The sequence below is a fragment of the Penicillium chrysogenum genome (genome assembly GCF_028827035.1).
Source record: "Penicillium chrysogenum strain IBT 35668 chromosome Unknown utg000001l_segment0_segment0, whole genome shotgun sequence".
Taxonomy (NCBI): Eukaryota; Fungi; Ascomycota; class Eurotiomycetes; order Eurotiales; family Aspergillaceae; genus Penicillium; species Penicillium chrysogenum.
Window position 1 is genome coordinate 8,025,762 of NW_026622749.1, and position 15,228 is coordinate 8,040,989.

At 49.6% G+C, this 15,228-nt stretch overlaps 8 protein-coding genes across 8 annotated transcripts; 4 read left to right on the forward strand and 4 right to left on the reverse strand.

The window, feature by feature from the left end:
- Window positions 1–613: 613 nt before the first annotated feature.
- derA (putative ER-associated proteolytic system protein Der1) lies at window positions 614–1,360 on the reverse strand (the record flags this gene model as incomplete). Its single annotated transcript, XM_056708914.1, has 1 exon — window positions 614–1,360. One exon carries the CDS (start codon window positions 1,358–1,360, stop codon window positions 614–616), a length of 747 nt encoding a protein of 248 aa, XP_056573216.1.
- A 487-nt stretch (window positions 1,361–1,847) lies between these two features.
- N7489_003160 (histone H3 family protein) lies at window positions 1,848–2,463 on the forward strand (the record flags this gene model as incomplete). Its single annotated transcript, XM_056708915.1, has 2 exons — window positions 1,848–2,013; window positions 2,117–2,463. 2 exons carry the CDS (start codon window positions 1,848–1,850, stop codon window positions 2,461–2,463), a joined length of 513 nt encoding a protein of 170 aa, XP_056573217.1.
- Window positions 2,464–3,098: 635 nt separating this feature from the next.
- On the reverse strand, window positions 3,099–7,940 carry N7489_003161 (uncharacterized protein; the record flags this gene model as incomplete). Its single annotated transcript, XM_056708916.1, has 6 exons — window positions 3,099–4,593; window positions 4,642–4,757; window positions 4,810–4,827; window positions 4,881–4,991; window positions 5,051–6,365; window positions 7,165–7,940. The coding sequence occupies 6 exons, from the start codon at window positions 7,938–7,940 to the stop codon at window positions 3,099–3,101; spliced, it is 3,831 nt and encodes a 1,276-aa protein (XP_056573218.1).
- Window positions 7,941–8,997: 1,057 nt separating this feature from the next.
- N7489_003162 (putative hydrolase, alpha/beta fold family) lies at window positions 8,998–10,726 on the forward strand (the record flags this gene model as incomplete). Its single annotated transcript, XM_056708917.1, has 6 exons — window positions 8,998–9,774; window positions 9,830–9,990; window positions 10,047–10,127; window positions 10,181–10,304; window positions 10,355–10,483; window positions 10,541–10,726. The coding sequence occupies 6 exons, from the start codon at window positions 8,998–9,000 to the stop codon at window positions 10,724–10,726; spliced, it is 1,458 nt and encodes a 485-aa protein (XP_056573219.1).
- Window positions 10,727–10,952: 226 nt separating this feature from the next.
- loc1 lies at window positions 10,953–11,609 on the reverse strand (the record flags this gene model as incomplete). Its single annotated transcript, XM_056708918.1, has 2 exons — window positions 10,953–11,234; window positions 11,310–11,609. 2 exons carry the CDS (start codon window positions 11,607–11,609, stop codon window positions 10,953–10,955), a joined length of 582 nt encoding a protein of 193 aa, XP_056573220.1.
- Window positions 11,610–11,736: 127 nt separating this feature from the next.
- On the forward strand, window positions 11,737–11,965 carry N7489_003164 (uncharacterized protein; the record flags this gene model as incomplete). The annotated part of the gene is made up of 2 exons (XM_056708919.1): window positions 11,737–11,815; window positions 11,862–11,965. 2 exons carry the CDS (start codon window positions 11,737–11,739, stop codon window positions 11,963–11,965), a joined length of 183 nt encoding a protein of 60 aa, XP_056573221.1.
- A 43-nt stretch (window positions 11,966–12,008) lies between these two features.
- On the forward strand, window positions 12,009–12,838 carry N7489_003165 (NADH dehydrogenase [ubiquinone] 1 alpha subcomplex subunit 6; the record flags this gene model as incomplete). Its single annotated transcript, XM_056708920.1, has 4 exons — window positions 12,009–12,051; window positions 12,158–12,219; window positions 12,392–12,538; window positions 12,719–12,838. 4 exons carry the CDS (start codon window positions 12,009–12,011, stop codon window positions 12,836–12,838), a joined length of 372 nt encoding a protein of 123 aa, XP_056573222.1.
- Window positions 12,839–13,238: 400 nt separating this feature from the next.
- Window positions 13,239–13,933, reverse strand: N7489_003166 (DNA-directed RNA polymerase core subunit RPC19; the record flags this gene model as incomplete). The annotated part of the gene is made up of 4 exons (XM_056708921.1): window positions 13,239–13,372; window positions 13,437–13,513; window positions 13,632–13,723; window positions 13,823–13,933. 4 exons carry the CDS (start codon window positions 13,931–13,933, stop codon window positions 13,239–13,241), a joined length of 414 nt encoding a protein of 137 aa, XP_056573223.1.
- Between the last annotated feature and the right edge of the window lie 1,295 nt (window positions 13,934–15,228).

The window sequence follows — 15,228 nt, forward strand, 5'->3', positions numbered from 1 at the left end:
TCTTAAGGTCTGCATCTGCATGCAGCTCTAAGCGGTATAGTAGTGAAATGAAAAATAATTCGGGTATCTGTGGCTATTCCAATGAAAAAAAAAATAACCCATGCACGCTGTCGCTCTTTTAACCACAAACGAAAACCAAGTCCTGATCCTTGCTTCTTTTAGACCACATCAAGCGGACCGGGCCAAACTGCAACATTCCACATCAGATAAGAGGGAGCTGCTTCAGACAGACCGCTCCCCAAATCTCCGTTGCGCCACTTTTGGAGATAGTCCTGACGTGACATCCAGTTTCCATATTCAAGCCGTGTCTCATGCGAAACTCGCCGAATAATGTCTAATGCTCTCGTCCGGCGTGGTTTATATTAGAAACGTCACCAAGACATTAGCTGGCTTCCAGCTTCCCTCTCCCCCACACGGTCCACAGTCTTGGTATCGGTGCGCGAGTTTTCAGCAGAGATCAAAGTCAAAGTTGGAATTGCATCCTGGTCTCTACTTATACCAGGGAGTCCCGTCTTTCATGGGACAGGGTCTAGATTTCAATTTCCGTTCGATGCCACAAGGAAGCTCGGGATTCCGTTCTGGAAAGGCCACACTTGATCAATAAGAACATGGCTCATCGAACCTCGGGCGCCGCCGCCGCCACAAACTCGCGGTTCACATTAGCCGCATCAGTCGCGCGCTCATTAGGCCCAGGCGCAGGCTCAAACAGACGCCGCCACCAGCGCGGTGGGTCAAGCGGACGGTGGCCACCATGCAAGGGTGGGTAGACGTCGTTGAAGAAGTACCAGATATGGCCGACGACAACACCGAGCATTTCATCCTTCGGCACGATCTTATGCACAATCACACTGAATCCCATCAGTACCCAAGGTAGATAGGGAGCAGTAAAGACTAGCAGTCCCAGCAAACTGAGACGGGTGTCTGGGTTGCGCCGGGCCCAGATGTAGACCAGGCTGGAGGAAAGCGCGCTCCCCAAGAAGGGTATTGAGAGGAATGGCGAGATTATAAGGAGAGTTGTCATGGCGTAGAAGATCAGCCATGCGAAGTGGGCTGGGGAGCGGCCGGAGGTCTCTTCCAGAAGACGTGAGTAGCGCTGTAGGAAGAAGACGTGGAATATTAAGTCGAGATTGAGGGGCCCGAAATAGAGGAATGTCGTGAGTAGTCGCCAGTACTGCGATTTAACGTACACAGAGCGAAAGCTGTAGAACAGCTGGAATGGGGTCACGATGTGGCACTGCACCAAGAGTGAGGTTGCGACGGTGGCTACCGTCCACCACCGGGTGACGGGTGGCATCTCATAGAACCATTGTTCGAGGGGAAACTGGCCTGGTTGCCCATTGTTCTCCCAGAGGGCGGCCATGATGTGGGGAAGTTGTAACTTTCTGATGGGGAACGGAAATCAGAGAGAAGCGGGAGTAAGGGCGGATGATCACCACGAGCACTAAGAGCTCTCCAAGTGGCCTCCGGGGTACAACGTATGACGGAGATAAGACCAGGTAGACCAGTTTATCGTCACGTGCCAGACACGAAACGCGTGTTTACGTGAGAATCACGGGGGCTGGGACGCTAAGGCCGGAATAGTTCATATTAACAGCTCCCCCAGCCTTCGCAACAAAGACTGTCTAATTATTAGCAGATACGATTTTTAATCCCAATCCCTCCAGTTGATCGTGTGCCAGCCTTAAGTCCCCTCGATACTCGAACACAGTTCCTGCAAGGGGCCAATCTCGACACAAACGCGGCAATTCGCAGGGCACTGGTTGCTAGGCGATAAACCTCCCAATTGATCGCTTTCGAACACCCCACTACCAAAGAAAAATCACACAGCGCGTTTCTCCTCCACCACAATGCCACCCAAGCTAGCCAGCAAGACAGCACCAGGCAGCGCACAAAAAAACAAAGTGCGCAAGACAGTCGCTGCGCCGGCCGCCGCCGATGGAACACCAACCAAAGCACAGAAAACGAAGGGAGCAAAGCAATCAAAAGTCGCAAAGACCACCGCCAACGTCCAACGTACGTCCTACCCTCCTCCTACCAGGATAATGAGCGCCTTACACAACTCTACTTGCGCAATTCCCCAACCAAACTCAATCCCTCCATTCTAACAATCCCCTAGCCGGAGACCCAACCCCCACAGGCCGCCGACGCCGCTATAAGCCCGGCACCGTCGCTTTGAAAGAAATCCGCCGCTACCAACGCTCATACGACCTACTCATCGCTAAACTTCCCTTTGCGCGCTTAGTCCGCGAAGTCGCGCTCGATCTCCTCCCCGCCGACGTCGGCGCCGAGTTACGCTGGCAGTCGCATGCCATCCAAGCTCTGCAGGAGGCCGCTGAAGCTTTCCTCGTCCACCTCTTCGAGGATACGAATCTATGCGCGCTACATGCGAAGCGCGTAACTATTATGCAGAAGGATATCCAGCTTGCGCGGAGAATTCGCGGTGTCTGGGCTGGGCTTGGTTGAGCTGTCCCCATTGACTGTTTCGATTTCTGCGGCTTCTTTCGAGTTTAATATTAATTTCGCGGTGGGTTGGTGGCTTCTTTTCTCCTGTGGATATGGAGAAGAGTCTCAGCGGACATTGCTGGCGTATTGTGGGCATGGAGTTGACTTCGGCGGGTGCTGTTGTCCTTGTTATGTTTTTCGATGCTTCGTCCAGCTTCGGCTGGTGGAGCTTATGTCTGTGGCTGCAGGCTGGCTTATACCATAGTGTTTGTACATTAGCATGTGTCGGGTGTTCATGTTCTTTTTTTATAGGGAGCGAAGCAAGTCACGGTCTTCCAAGGGTGGTGTGATATACGCCCCGAGCTGAATTGAATCCTATCAATGTTTTCAAGTCAACGATTCCTACATGTCACTAGGTAAACTTCTGAGCTTAGGGTATCGAAAGGTATTTCTTGATTAGCCGATAATATCATTTACCGGCTCGCATCCCTGTGTCAATAATCGCAGAAAATATCAAACGCCTTCCCTGGTGGCCATCAAATGGTATCATAAACGAGCGCCTCCCTAGGAACAGGTCTGAAACAAACGCCAAAGCGAAAGACGTTAAAAAAGAAACAAAAAGGTATATCATGTTTATAGCAATAGACAAAAGCCAATTAGGCGGAACGTCTCAGACGGGGCGGAAGACCCGAGACCAAGCGTTGGCCTTCCTCACGGACGCCCTGTGCTTCCTCGCCCTTGCCCTGTCGCTCCAGAGTCTCAGCCAGCATGTCATCAGTGACGCTCGCCCACATACGGTCATTGGCTCGTTTGGCCATTGCACGGCCGGCTCGTGCGCTTTTCTCCGCTTGCTCGCCGACCACGCCGCGGAAGTACTTCCAGCTCATGAATGTTAGGGTCATGCAAGTGATTTGGCTGTTGCTGATTGCGGTGGCGGACTGCAGAGCTTGCTGGAGGTACTGTTTTGTTTGGATGGTTGACTCGGAGTGAACAGTTGCGCAGACCAGGAAGTAGGCAGCCTGTATATACTTGTTTGGACTGCTTTGGCAGAAGGGTTCGAGAGTTGCTAGAACAGCGGCGAGCAGGGAGTGCGACGGGTGGCTTGGATCACGGAGAATCAGGACTGTATTGAGACCGGCGAGGATGCGCGTATCACGACAGGGATCGTTGCGTCCTGTCTTGCTGGTAGCCGGGTCTAGTGACAGAATTGGTGATTGGAATATGCTCAGCGCGGCGTCCAGGTCGCCAGTTGCCTGTGCGATGGTGCCGCCGGCATATTCCATCAGACATTCGACGGTGTCCGGAAGGTTGGAGCCAAGCTCTTGGAAGACTTGCCGAAGGTCGTTGAGAGTTTGGCTGGCAAGATCCCAATCTGTTCGAGCGCAAGCCAGGAAAACTCGTTGGAGGAGAAGGTTGCAGTAAAGAGACTGACGCCACTGAACCCGACGGTTGGCATTGACCATGGATTCTGGAATTTCTTGCGGGGCCTTGAAATTGCCTTGAACCATTCGAAGCCCTTCCTCGAGATATTTCTCAGCTTTTCGGCCATCATATGAGTTCTTGGCACTGAGCGTGATCGAGCTTAGGAAATAGCAAAGGGCATAAAGATCGTGCTGAGGAAGCCAGTTGAAGCTTAATAGCAATGTCCCATTTTGAACCTGCAAGATGTCACCTGTGTCGATGGATGACGGCCCGGCGGATTTACCGTTGAGAGGGACTGAAAATGACCCATCAGGACGCCAGTTGCTGTCGCTCAGTGTTTCGTCCATTAGAGCCTGCATGACCTTCAACTTCTGTCCAGACTGGTTGATGTCGTACTCTAGAAGACTGCAGCAGATATCGACCATCTGAATCAGAGTTGTAAGCTGAGGTATGTGGCGAAGTTCATCATTCAGTTGATGGCTTCGCGCGGCAGCCACGGCGCGCTGCGCCTGCTCGATAGAATCGGAATTCGTCGCTTGCTGCAAGTGTGCAAGTGATTCGATGACAGCCGCCATTGCTGAAACAGCCTTGTCCCCGTTACGACCAGCCATCGCCGTGATTTTGTGAAGATGTTGTAACGCTTGCACAGAGTCTTGGTGTGACGGGGATGACAACGAGAGTGATACTCGAAGGAAACGAAACGCGTACTCCCATGCGGCATGGCGGTACCTATAGCTATTAGCATTCCGTGGTCAAAGAAAGTAGAGTGGCACATACGCTTCCACATCCTGGATCATCCCATCGACCGCTTTCAAAGAAGCTTTAGGGTTGCTCTTGTGGAGCATGCGTGCCAAGAGGTGCTGCATGCTGTATTTCAAGTCAAGCATACGGTTCTATAACAGTCAGAGATTAAACAAATTCACTATCAAGTTTCGGTCGACTTACTCGTTCACAAAGATCGATCTGTGTCAAGTTAGCGGGCATTTCTAGAACCGAGGAGGGAAACAAATACACACCCCTTTACTCAATGCCGTTTCCGCTTCGATGTCATTGTCTGTCTCCTCGAACAATGTACGCGCATATCGAAGTCTAACAAGAGCTTCTTTGCGAGGTTGCAATCGCCAATTCTATCATATCATTTGCTTAGCATGGGCACAGAATTTCTCCAACGGAGAAGTTCACCAACCTTCAAGACAGCCTCCAAACAGCCCAATCCAGTAGCAACCAGCTTATAATATTCCTCGACGTCCGTCTCACGGGCGGTCAATGAGGTTGTCGTCCCGCGAGCATGGGCAGCATTTAGATATTCATCCGCCAAGGACAACAGCAGAACCTGATAGTCGACTGGAGGTTTCGTAGACTTGGCAGGCGTGAGCTTCCCATGCTTTTCGGCATTTGGTTGAGACAGCTGTCTCTTCTTTTCAATATGCTGTGGTTGTGGTTGTGGTTGCTTCTGCGGAGTCTGATTTTGAATTCTCGCTTGGACAACCGGGGAAGGAGCTGGGATCATAACTTGCGGAGTAGCATATGTCACCGGCGATGGAGCAGGTTGGGGTCGTTTCGGTGTCGTAATAGGTTTCGGCGTTGCAATAGGTGTAGAAATTATTTTCTGAGGCTCTACTTTGGGAGAAGTTTTGGCTGGCGGGGGTTCGGATTTGATGATAGGCTGTGTTTGCGGTGTATGGATATTGGCTTGTCCTTGGTTGTTTTGGGAGTTTGGTTTAGGACTAATAGAAGGCGGGGCAGGAGCAACATGCACAGGCATGACTGGCGGCGGAGCTGGCGAAGTAGCCGGTGCCAATTGGGAGGGGCTAGCGCTCGGGGCGGACGGCAGTTCGCCATACTGGGGAGATAGTTGGGTGTATCGGGATCGTGGGGCGGTAGGCAGAGGTTGTTGTACAAACAATTGAGCCGGATTGACAAACTGATGTTGCAGCTCTTCTTGTTGGATTTGAGGCGGAGGCGGAGGAGGGGGAGCTGGCGGCTGAGGTTGAGGGGGCGATTGTAGCTGAGGGAGAATCTGTGGTCCTGGTTGCGGTCCTGGCTGCGGCCGTGGTTGGAGAGCTTGTGGTGGTAATTGGAGTGGCTGCTGCGGGGGAGTCTGCGGAGGAGGACGCGTCTGTTGCTGCGGCGGCTGCGGCTGTGGAGTGTATGTTGATGGGTACGAAGGATATGGTGTCATGGCCGAAGGATACATTGCTGGTTTGCCATAGGCATCGTATGGGGGCGGCAGAGGATGGGCATTATTGTATAGTATCTGCGGGGGAATTTGCCCGTGTTGATATGGCGGCGGTGGTAGATAATGCGGGTATTGGCCGGAACCAGGTGGTGGGAAGCTCATCGCCCCGAGAAACAGACAATACTCGTATGAATCGAGTATGGTATGAAGTCGAACGCGCGAGATAGTGAGCGTGTCGGTCCGGAGAAACCCCAGGGCGGTCAGCTGATAAGGGATGTTGCGATTAGGTACCGTCGAGGCACATGTAGACTTCAAATGTTCTCTACATCTGGAAATCCATTGTAAAGTCCTCTTCTTTAATGGTTTGCAACATTGGTTTTCTTTTCGGTTTTGGGTTGTGTTTTTGGTCATTATGATACTTGGTTAGGACAATGAAAAATATACATCCAAAGGTTTCCAACAAAGGACGAAATATATCAACGCAATATTGGGAAGAGCCACTAAAAAGGAGGCCATTTCTTGCCTGAATGGTTGGATTATGATGAATATGCCTAGATACTTGATGCTAACCAAAAACCAATCCAACACGCTGAAAGAACGCTCACTATACAATATATACTGACAAGGTTGGAAACGAAGAAAGGAACCCCAATTTTGGGCCACAAACTCCTCATGATCCTGCCAAAGCCCCCAAGGCCTCTCTTGCAGCTGAACAAATCCGTTAAACCATGTTGATGTATGTGTACAGTTGGTTGATGGGTGAATTACCTATTCCAGAATCGATGATTTCCTGTTCTATACTCGGCGCGAATGAGAGCGCTGGATGCTCACGCACTGTCCAAGGACACAACTCGTTGCAGTTTTCAACACTGACTGAAGGTTCAGCTGGATGAATCCTTTGTGCTCCCCAAGCCGGATCAGGAGCTGGACCCATCCCACCGAGGCTTCTTTGCGTCCAAAATGAATATGTAGCTTTGCCAGACTTTTCTGAATGGAATGGTGCTTTACGTGGACATGTCAACGTCGTATCGCACGCACTGCAGACCGATATATGCTTGCAAGACGAGCAGAAAGAGTCAAAGAGGCGGCATATGGTGGTTTGATGAACGCTCGAGACCCACAGGTCAACTGATCGATGTGCACATCCGAAGCGTGGTGTCATATAATCTTCCTTGCCAACTTGGCCCGACTCGGTGGTGAGTTGGTATTCCGTGCGAAGAACGAGCTGATTGTCGGCATTGATTTCTGGGAACAAAGATGTTGTCAACTCGGTTGGGCCATACTGCTCGGTGCATGTATGCCAGCAGTAGCGGTCGTCAACCGCGTTCCCGAATTTTGACTTCAAGGGTTCTAGCGTGGCCTGTCGCACTCGGACATGATCCGCGAGGTCAAGTTTGTCGCGGAAAGTTAATTTCTTGCATGGGCACAGGTCGACAACCCCTGCTAACTCTCCAACATTGCATGTTCGACTCTCTGGCTTCCGCCTCAGCTCTCTGGATGAAAATGCGGCCCGAGGGTGGAGTTTCAAGCACTTGGAGCATAATTTCCAGCGAGAATTTTCTAACAGGTTGAGGAATGACCACCGCGGTGTGACGAAGTTATGTCCATTGCGGTAATGGTGGAAAAGCGGCGCAAAATCCCGATTGAACCGGAGGGATTTCGAGAGAAGGATCTCTCCAGATATTGCGAACATGCGCTTGTTGGTTAGCGCAAATGCAGCCTCCGGTAGCACTGTCAGGTGGGATATGATCTCCAACAACAGCTCGGTGGGTAATTCCATTAGGTAGCAACGGCCATGGCCGTTCTCCTGTTGCTTCTTCGCTCGTTTTGGGGACCAGGTTCTCATTTTGATCATGGTCTTAAACTTTTCTGTGGCGCGGTGTACACGATCGGACATGTCGGACGGGGACTTTCTTATTATTAAAGTCATGAGTGCTTGAATCAAAGGTCGTTCAAAGGCGTTTGATGACCAGGCCTCATGAGTTATTTGTGAATCAACAAGCTGGATAGTGGCGTTTCAACAGTTACTATCATGTTGTAGTAGAGATCAAGCGCATCGTGTGACGAACAGTGCTGCATCACCTTTAAAGGAAAAAGAGAGAAGGTATGGATCCTTTGACCTTGAAATAGTCTGCTGGAAGATAAAGATTCCCGGAAACGGACCATGGGACTGGGTCACAAAAGATGGGTGCTCATGCTATCAGCATTACATATAAAGAAGAAAGAGGAACTGATCGTTGGTGGCTCAGTCCGTTCTTTGTCTGATGATCCAGATGCAGAGCACCGGATATTTCAACCTTTTCACCCTACATTTATCTTGATCAGTTTTAAGAAGGACATTGCTATTGTCGGAAGACATGGGGATTTCTCCCTGTGCTTCACGCCGGAAGTGAATTTAGGGCTTCCGCATGCGGAAAACAGATTGCCGCATTGAGCATCATATCATCATCACTTCGTATTCGGCGGAATGCCCCCAACTTCTCCTGACTGCACTAGATAAGCAGTGTTTCCTGCTTCAAATCTAAGCTCAGGCCTTGCACGCGCTATGACATTGTCAACTGACTGCCGGCGTATGACAAAGTAGCCCGCATGCTATCAGGTGTGCCCGTGCACCTGGGCAGCCTGGGCGGGCGGGACTCATAATGATGACTAAGGACATGAGGCTCTGATCACCTGACAAAATGTGCATAACTATATGCATCACGTGCAACGGCATAAAATGGGCTTAGTCACATTGTACCATGGGCTTGGCAGAAAATCTAAACATAACTTTTTTGCCGAGGTCCAATCTGATATCGATAGCGTTGGCGTGGATCCTTGGATCACCTATTTTGGATTTTTGCATGCTCTTCAAGCAAGTTCTTTTTCTTTCTTTGCATATAGAAGTTGACCGACTTTTGTTGGGAGATCGATTTGTCCCTTTACTCGGTTTCAGCATTCTTTAGATACCCCTCATGCTCGACCTCATCTCAACTCTTCTGAATTCATTTCCCCTATCAGCCCTCTTATCCGGGCTGATCGCCATGGGTCTGATTTCATGGCTTCGTCCCAAGGGCCGCATAGCCTTCCATCATGCCAAGGACAATAAGTTGACATTGACCAAAGTTTCCGGCGCCGCAGGTGCAAAGGAACAAACCACGTTCGTCGATGTCTGTCGGTCTGCAACACCAGAGACATGCAACCTAAACCCTTTCTTGTTTAATGGGCACCTACAGACGTGCTGGACCACTCTGAAACAGGACAATGTTCCCGTTTACTACAAACGTAAAATGTTCGAGTCGGATAGCCCCGCATTCACAGGCCACTACGCCATGGATTTTGTGGTTGCACCGTACGACATGCCTCAAGACCCGGAGCTTACTGATCAAGCGAGAAAGTATACCCAAAAGTCTGGTATGCCGTCACGCACATCGTTTTTCTCTCAGGAAGAATTTGCGGCGTTGCCCTCAGATGACACTAAGCCCATGCTTGTCCTTCTTCACGGTCTAAGTGGTGGCTCCCATGAAATATACTTGCGGGAAGTCCTGGCACCGCTTGTGAAAGATGGCGCGTGGGAAGCTTGTGTTGTCAATTCGAGAGGATGTGCGGAGACAAACATCAGTACCGGTGTTCTCTACAACGCCCGAGCTACCTGGGATGTCCGCCAGTCTGTCAAGTGGCTCAGGACGCAATTCCCCAATCGCCCGCTTTTTGGAATTGGCTTCTCACTCGGTGCCAACATCCTCACTAATGTATGGTTCCACTGCAAAACTGACCGTCTGTATTTCCAACTGACAAACTCTATAGTATCTGGGAGAGGAAGGCGAGGCCTGTCAGTTGAAGGCAGCCGTGATCTGTGCAAGCCCGTGGAACTTGGATGTTAGCTCCATGGTTTTGCAAAGTACCTGGATTGGCAAGGAGGTATACAGCAGAACCATGGGGACAAGTATGAAGAAGCTCTTCGAGGCGTGAGTACCTGTCTATTCGACTTATGTGTCAAATTAACTAACCACGTGGAAAACAGGCATGTTGATCAAGTCTCTAAAAACCCTCGTATCGACGTCGATGCGATAAGAAACATTACCTACCTCCACGAGTTCGACCGGTAAGAAGAATGCATTCTGCACATTAAGTGAATACAGATCTAACATGGAACAGAGCTCTGCAATGCCCGACCTGGGGCTACCCCACCGAGGGAGCCTATTACCGTGATGCTACTTCCACCGATTCCATGCTCGCTATCAGGATTCCTTTCCTTAGCATTCAAGCAGAGGATGATCCTGTAAGTTATCGAAGCCTCCACAACCGTGAAAACATCGCTGACTTTATTAGATTGCTTGCCAAGAGGCTCTGCCCTACCAGGAAATGACTCAAACGCCATACGGAGTCATGTTGACTACATCGTGGGGTGGCCATTTGGGCTGGTTCGAGCTTGGAGGGTCCAGGTGGTTTGTCAAGCCGGTATGTATTCGCAATTGGCCATTGACATCGGAAATGGACTTACTAACTTTCCTTCAGGTGACAAACTTCTTGAACAAAATGGCAAGGGAAATCGACACTAGTGTCCCTGGTGTTGTTGAACACCCCGAAAGACTCCCTGGAAATATTGCCAGCCACATTGGTGCCAACAAAGAACCCGACACGGCACCTAAGCCTGAATTCGTCTCGATGCGACGCAAGCTCGCACTACCTTTAGGGCTGTAATTGGCCCCGCAAACATTCCGCCCTCTCAACCATCTGCTACAATCGTCATTTCGAAAGCGACATGTCATTCATGGTTTACAATTGGGGAACCATTTTCGGTGTTTTTGTTTTGGCAAAATGATGTTTCTGTTCCGATAGACATAGATTGATAAACCGGTGAAAACGCCGAACCCCGACATCTAAATACATAATCAAAGTATAGACACAAATATTCAGACTTTTTTTTTCAAGCAAATGCAACGGTCTTCTTCTTTGATCGCCCGGGCTTCGAGATACTATCCTTGATACTCGTTGGCTCCGCGGCCTTGTCACCACCCTTGCCCTTCTTCTTTTGGCGGAGGGAATCCTTCACATCATCAAACTTGTTCTTCTTTTCCTTCATGCGGGCCTCGGCCTCGGCCCTCTTTGCCTCGCGGATCTCTTCTAATTGACGTGCCTTCATCATCTTGGACTCGATCTGGCCTTCCTTCTCGGCGTTCACCATGGCGAGAATTGTCATCATGCCCTCCTGTACGCGATAGTGTTAGTATCAGACTTCCATAGAGTGCAATCAAGAGCACAGTGTATGAGAGGCAAAACATACTGCATCATCGACGAAGGTCTTGCCCTTCTTCTTGCCCTTGGGCTTGATCACTCCGACAGGTGTGATCTGGTTCAATTCAGGCAAATCCAGCTCCTTCTCGGTGTATACTCTCTTCTTCTTCTTCTTCAAGTTTTCGTTGGCAGTCCGGGGCTTGCTCTTCTGTTCCTTAGGCGGGGGACGCTTGGGACCATCTTTCTTGGCCGATTTGCTCACGCGCGAGGCAGACGACAGGTTGGTAGGCTTGCCTCCCTTCGCACCTCCCTTTGCGCCTCCCTTCGCTCCTCCAACATTAGGAGCCATTTCGTAGCGCTTGAGGGATTGAACGGTTGATTGAGTTGAGACGAGGCGGACTGAGAGTGGGAATGCAAAGATCGATAGAGTGGCGAGAAATGGGCTGCGATCAAAACAACCCAAAAGGAATCAAATAATGCTCCGAAGGAATCAGAGATATCGAAAATTATTCGAGGGGAAGGAAAAAACAAGAGCAGAGAAACGTCTCGCAGACGGTCCGATAATCCCCAAATTCGCAGAAGAATTTTTTTGAAAAGGCAGGCGGTGAGCCCGGCCCATTCCACCACCAACCTCAGATCGAAACCTCCACCCTCATAGCTCTGGAACCCACGTTCAATTCTCCCCCGTCTTCCTGCACCCAGTGATTGAACTGCACTGGATTGAGTGGGCACTCAACTCTCTTCCAAAATGACTATCAACCCTACCTACCTGGCGCAGCGCACGCGCTCCTGTACGTCCCTTCCACGCCCGATGCGTTCCGCCGTCCCCCGGCGGGATCGTCAATGGAGTCTATTCCACCCGCGAAATGGGGCTAATATACTTGTTTTCTTTTGTAGCTGTCAACTGGGGCGATGCCAAATTCCGAGTCCTGAAGTCGTACCGCGAATGGCTCCGTGCGGTCAGTTTAGCCTGAGATCCCAGGCCAATACACCTTCTCCCTTGCTATGCTCTTTTCCTCCGTTCCAGGCGGATATCGTTGGAACGGATTGAATAGTTGCTGTTTTCTCTGTCCCAAAAGGCCACAATTTGACCCCGCAATAGACTCAGCTAACGTGATATCACCAATACAGTCCCCGGAGATCCAGACCATGTACTCTCTGGGCATGCCCGTATCCGCCATCCGCACGAAGATCCGCCAGGAGTTCGAAAAGCACCGCTACGTCAGCCAATTGCCCGTCGTGGACGTGCTGCTGTACCAAAGCCACGCTGAGTTCCAGGTTAGTTCAGGTCCTTCCTTCCTGTTCGGGAATATGATATGTCTATTCGACCTGCGGGTTCTTCCTTCAAAAGATAATTGTGAGAAGCAAACGCTGCTTCTACTTTGTCTTGATTTGATTGTCCATTATTGTAGTCACCCCGCAATTCTGGGATCAAATGCTGACATCATTTCAATGCAGGAAACCCTTAACTACTGGAAGCAGCTTTCTCATGTTATGAAGTACTTCCGCCCAGAAGAAGACCCTGGCGCACGGCTACCCCGCAACTTCGTCTCTGGTTTCCTCGAGGGTCGCAATTAAATCTCCTGTTTCTTCTCCCTCATTTCCTATCCTCTTCATCTCGTTTCTGGTCCGCGATGTGCCAGTTAACGGAACTGCGCCATCGATAGACATGATGTGTATATATTGTCTGAATAAGCCATTCCATTATCTTATTTCGTTCCTACTTACATGTAGCTTCTGCATACGTCTAGCTTCAGGACATGATGATGATCCTATGAGAACACAAACTTCCTGGCAATACTGGTTTCATAGACTGCCTCGCGAATAACTCTATCTTCATCAAGTATCTCTTGTGAATATATATACCAAAGAAACCAAAAGCAAGCATTCCTCATGCCCGAGATAGAAAATATACTCTTTTCCCTCTACCCAAAACGCCAATTTAATGATTACATATGCAAATAATCTTGAAAACAACCTATGCCTCCATACGGTTACCACTCTCGGCGTTGAACTGATCACGCGCGGCAGTGAATTTCTCCGTTACGACATCGCACAGGTCCATCAGATCATCGAAGCCCTTCTCCAAAGCCTCGAGAGCAGTGGTAGTATCTAAGCCACGCAGTCAGTACACATCCGAACACTCCAATAATCAACACAAAGTAGGAGGACATACCGTTCGTCTGGATACGGACGTTCATCTTCGGATCGGAAGGGTGGGGGATAGTGTAACCGCAGAATTCAACAGCAGGGCTATTCAACAAGTCAGCGATGTTCTTTCCCAGACCAGAACAGACTAGATCGAGGATCCATGCAAGAAACAATCCAGTACAAAACCCGACTCTGATCTTGTGGTCGCAGGTACACTCACTTCTTCATGATTGCGTACCGCAGCGCATTGCCCATGGTGTGGCCTTCGCCTTCGAACTGGAATGAAGCCGCGGTTTCGGTGGCGCCGGGAAGCTAATGGGTATGGTGTTAGCTTGTGTTTTTAGATTTCAGATATCTATACCAGATATCTATGCGATCAATTCGGATATCCCGGGCAGAGAAGATACGTACGACGACAATCTGTCTTTCCTCGAGGATGGGGTCGTTGGACTGGGGCTCGACGGCTTGCTCTGCGTCGACCATGGACTGGTCCATGTCTTGGGAGTGGACGGATTCAGGCATTGTGCGGGTGTGGGTGTGAGGTATGTAGGTTGTGATCTTCTGTGATCTACCGAGTTCGACGCTTTGTCGAGGGCTGTTCGAATGGATGCGGGGATCGGGTGTGTGGTTGGTGATTGGGATTTGCAAGACAGTAGATTGATGTCTTTGCTGTCGTTTGGTCTTGAAGGTCGGACTTTTAGCCTAGGAAATTTGCGCGATCTGGATCTCCAAGTTGAAGATTATCGAAGAAAAAAAGGTGGGTTATCGATAGTCGGTCCTCACCGCCTGCTGCTTTTGTCATCTATATACTCCATTTGAGATACTGGCTTTTGGGAAGATAAAGGATGTAATGATTCTTGTAGAAGCTCTTGAATATGTTAAACTTGTATAAAATGGTATCTGTGCTTTCGCTGTTGAAAATGTAACCCATCTTCTTGCAATGTACAACATAGCGAATCTGTGTCAACCCTCGTCCATTGACCAGTTTCCCTCTACTATATACATATGTGCATAATATTGTCGGAAACCTGATACAAGTATGCTCTGTAGAGTTTCTTCATATGCCAGAGAATACATCTCCGAATGCGGGGGGATGAATGGTCTATGCCTATTCTCTACTCCACCTGTAGTAACTTGATAGAGTACAAGGTCACGCGGATATGGATAGATTAATAATCTCCTTATGTGAAAGGCTGACACGGGATAGTAAGAGATTTCTGAAACAAAGGTAATGTTGGGTTTCGTCCTTTGGACCCAAAGGATTCAGGTGGATCTTAGAACCTTGGAAGGTTCAAATGTCAGCCATTTGTCATCTCCCTCGGGACTGGGGTACTTTTGTCTGTACGAGACATCTCGGCAACACTTTAAGAACTGCGATAATCTTGGAATATGTAAAGGCACGCACCCCTGGTCTGTGCATTTACACCTTTTGGAGTGTGGACTCCAATATCAGAGGGGTCTATTGAATGTGTCTTTACTCCGTACTCTCCATGGACTAGTGATTCAAAGGGTAAGCCGTGATATCTACAACATACAACTAGACTGATTCATTTTTTTTTCTTTCAGTTTCAGTTTCGTGTTGAGGGTCGCATGGGGCAGGTGTTGGTCATTGGTTTCGAGAACGCCACATACTAGTGGCCCCTTTCGATATAAGCGCCCACTGCGCCTTGTTTGACATATAACGCTTTACGAGTGGATGGAGGTGATGTGACTTGTTTTTTTTTTTCCTCTTTGTGTGCCGAGTGTAATAGTGATCGGGGGATATGATTCGATAAATTTGGATATCAGGAGGTGCTAGTATTATTTTGTTATACTAA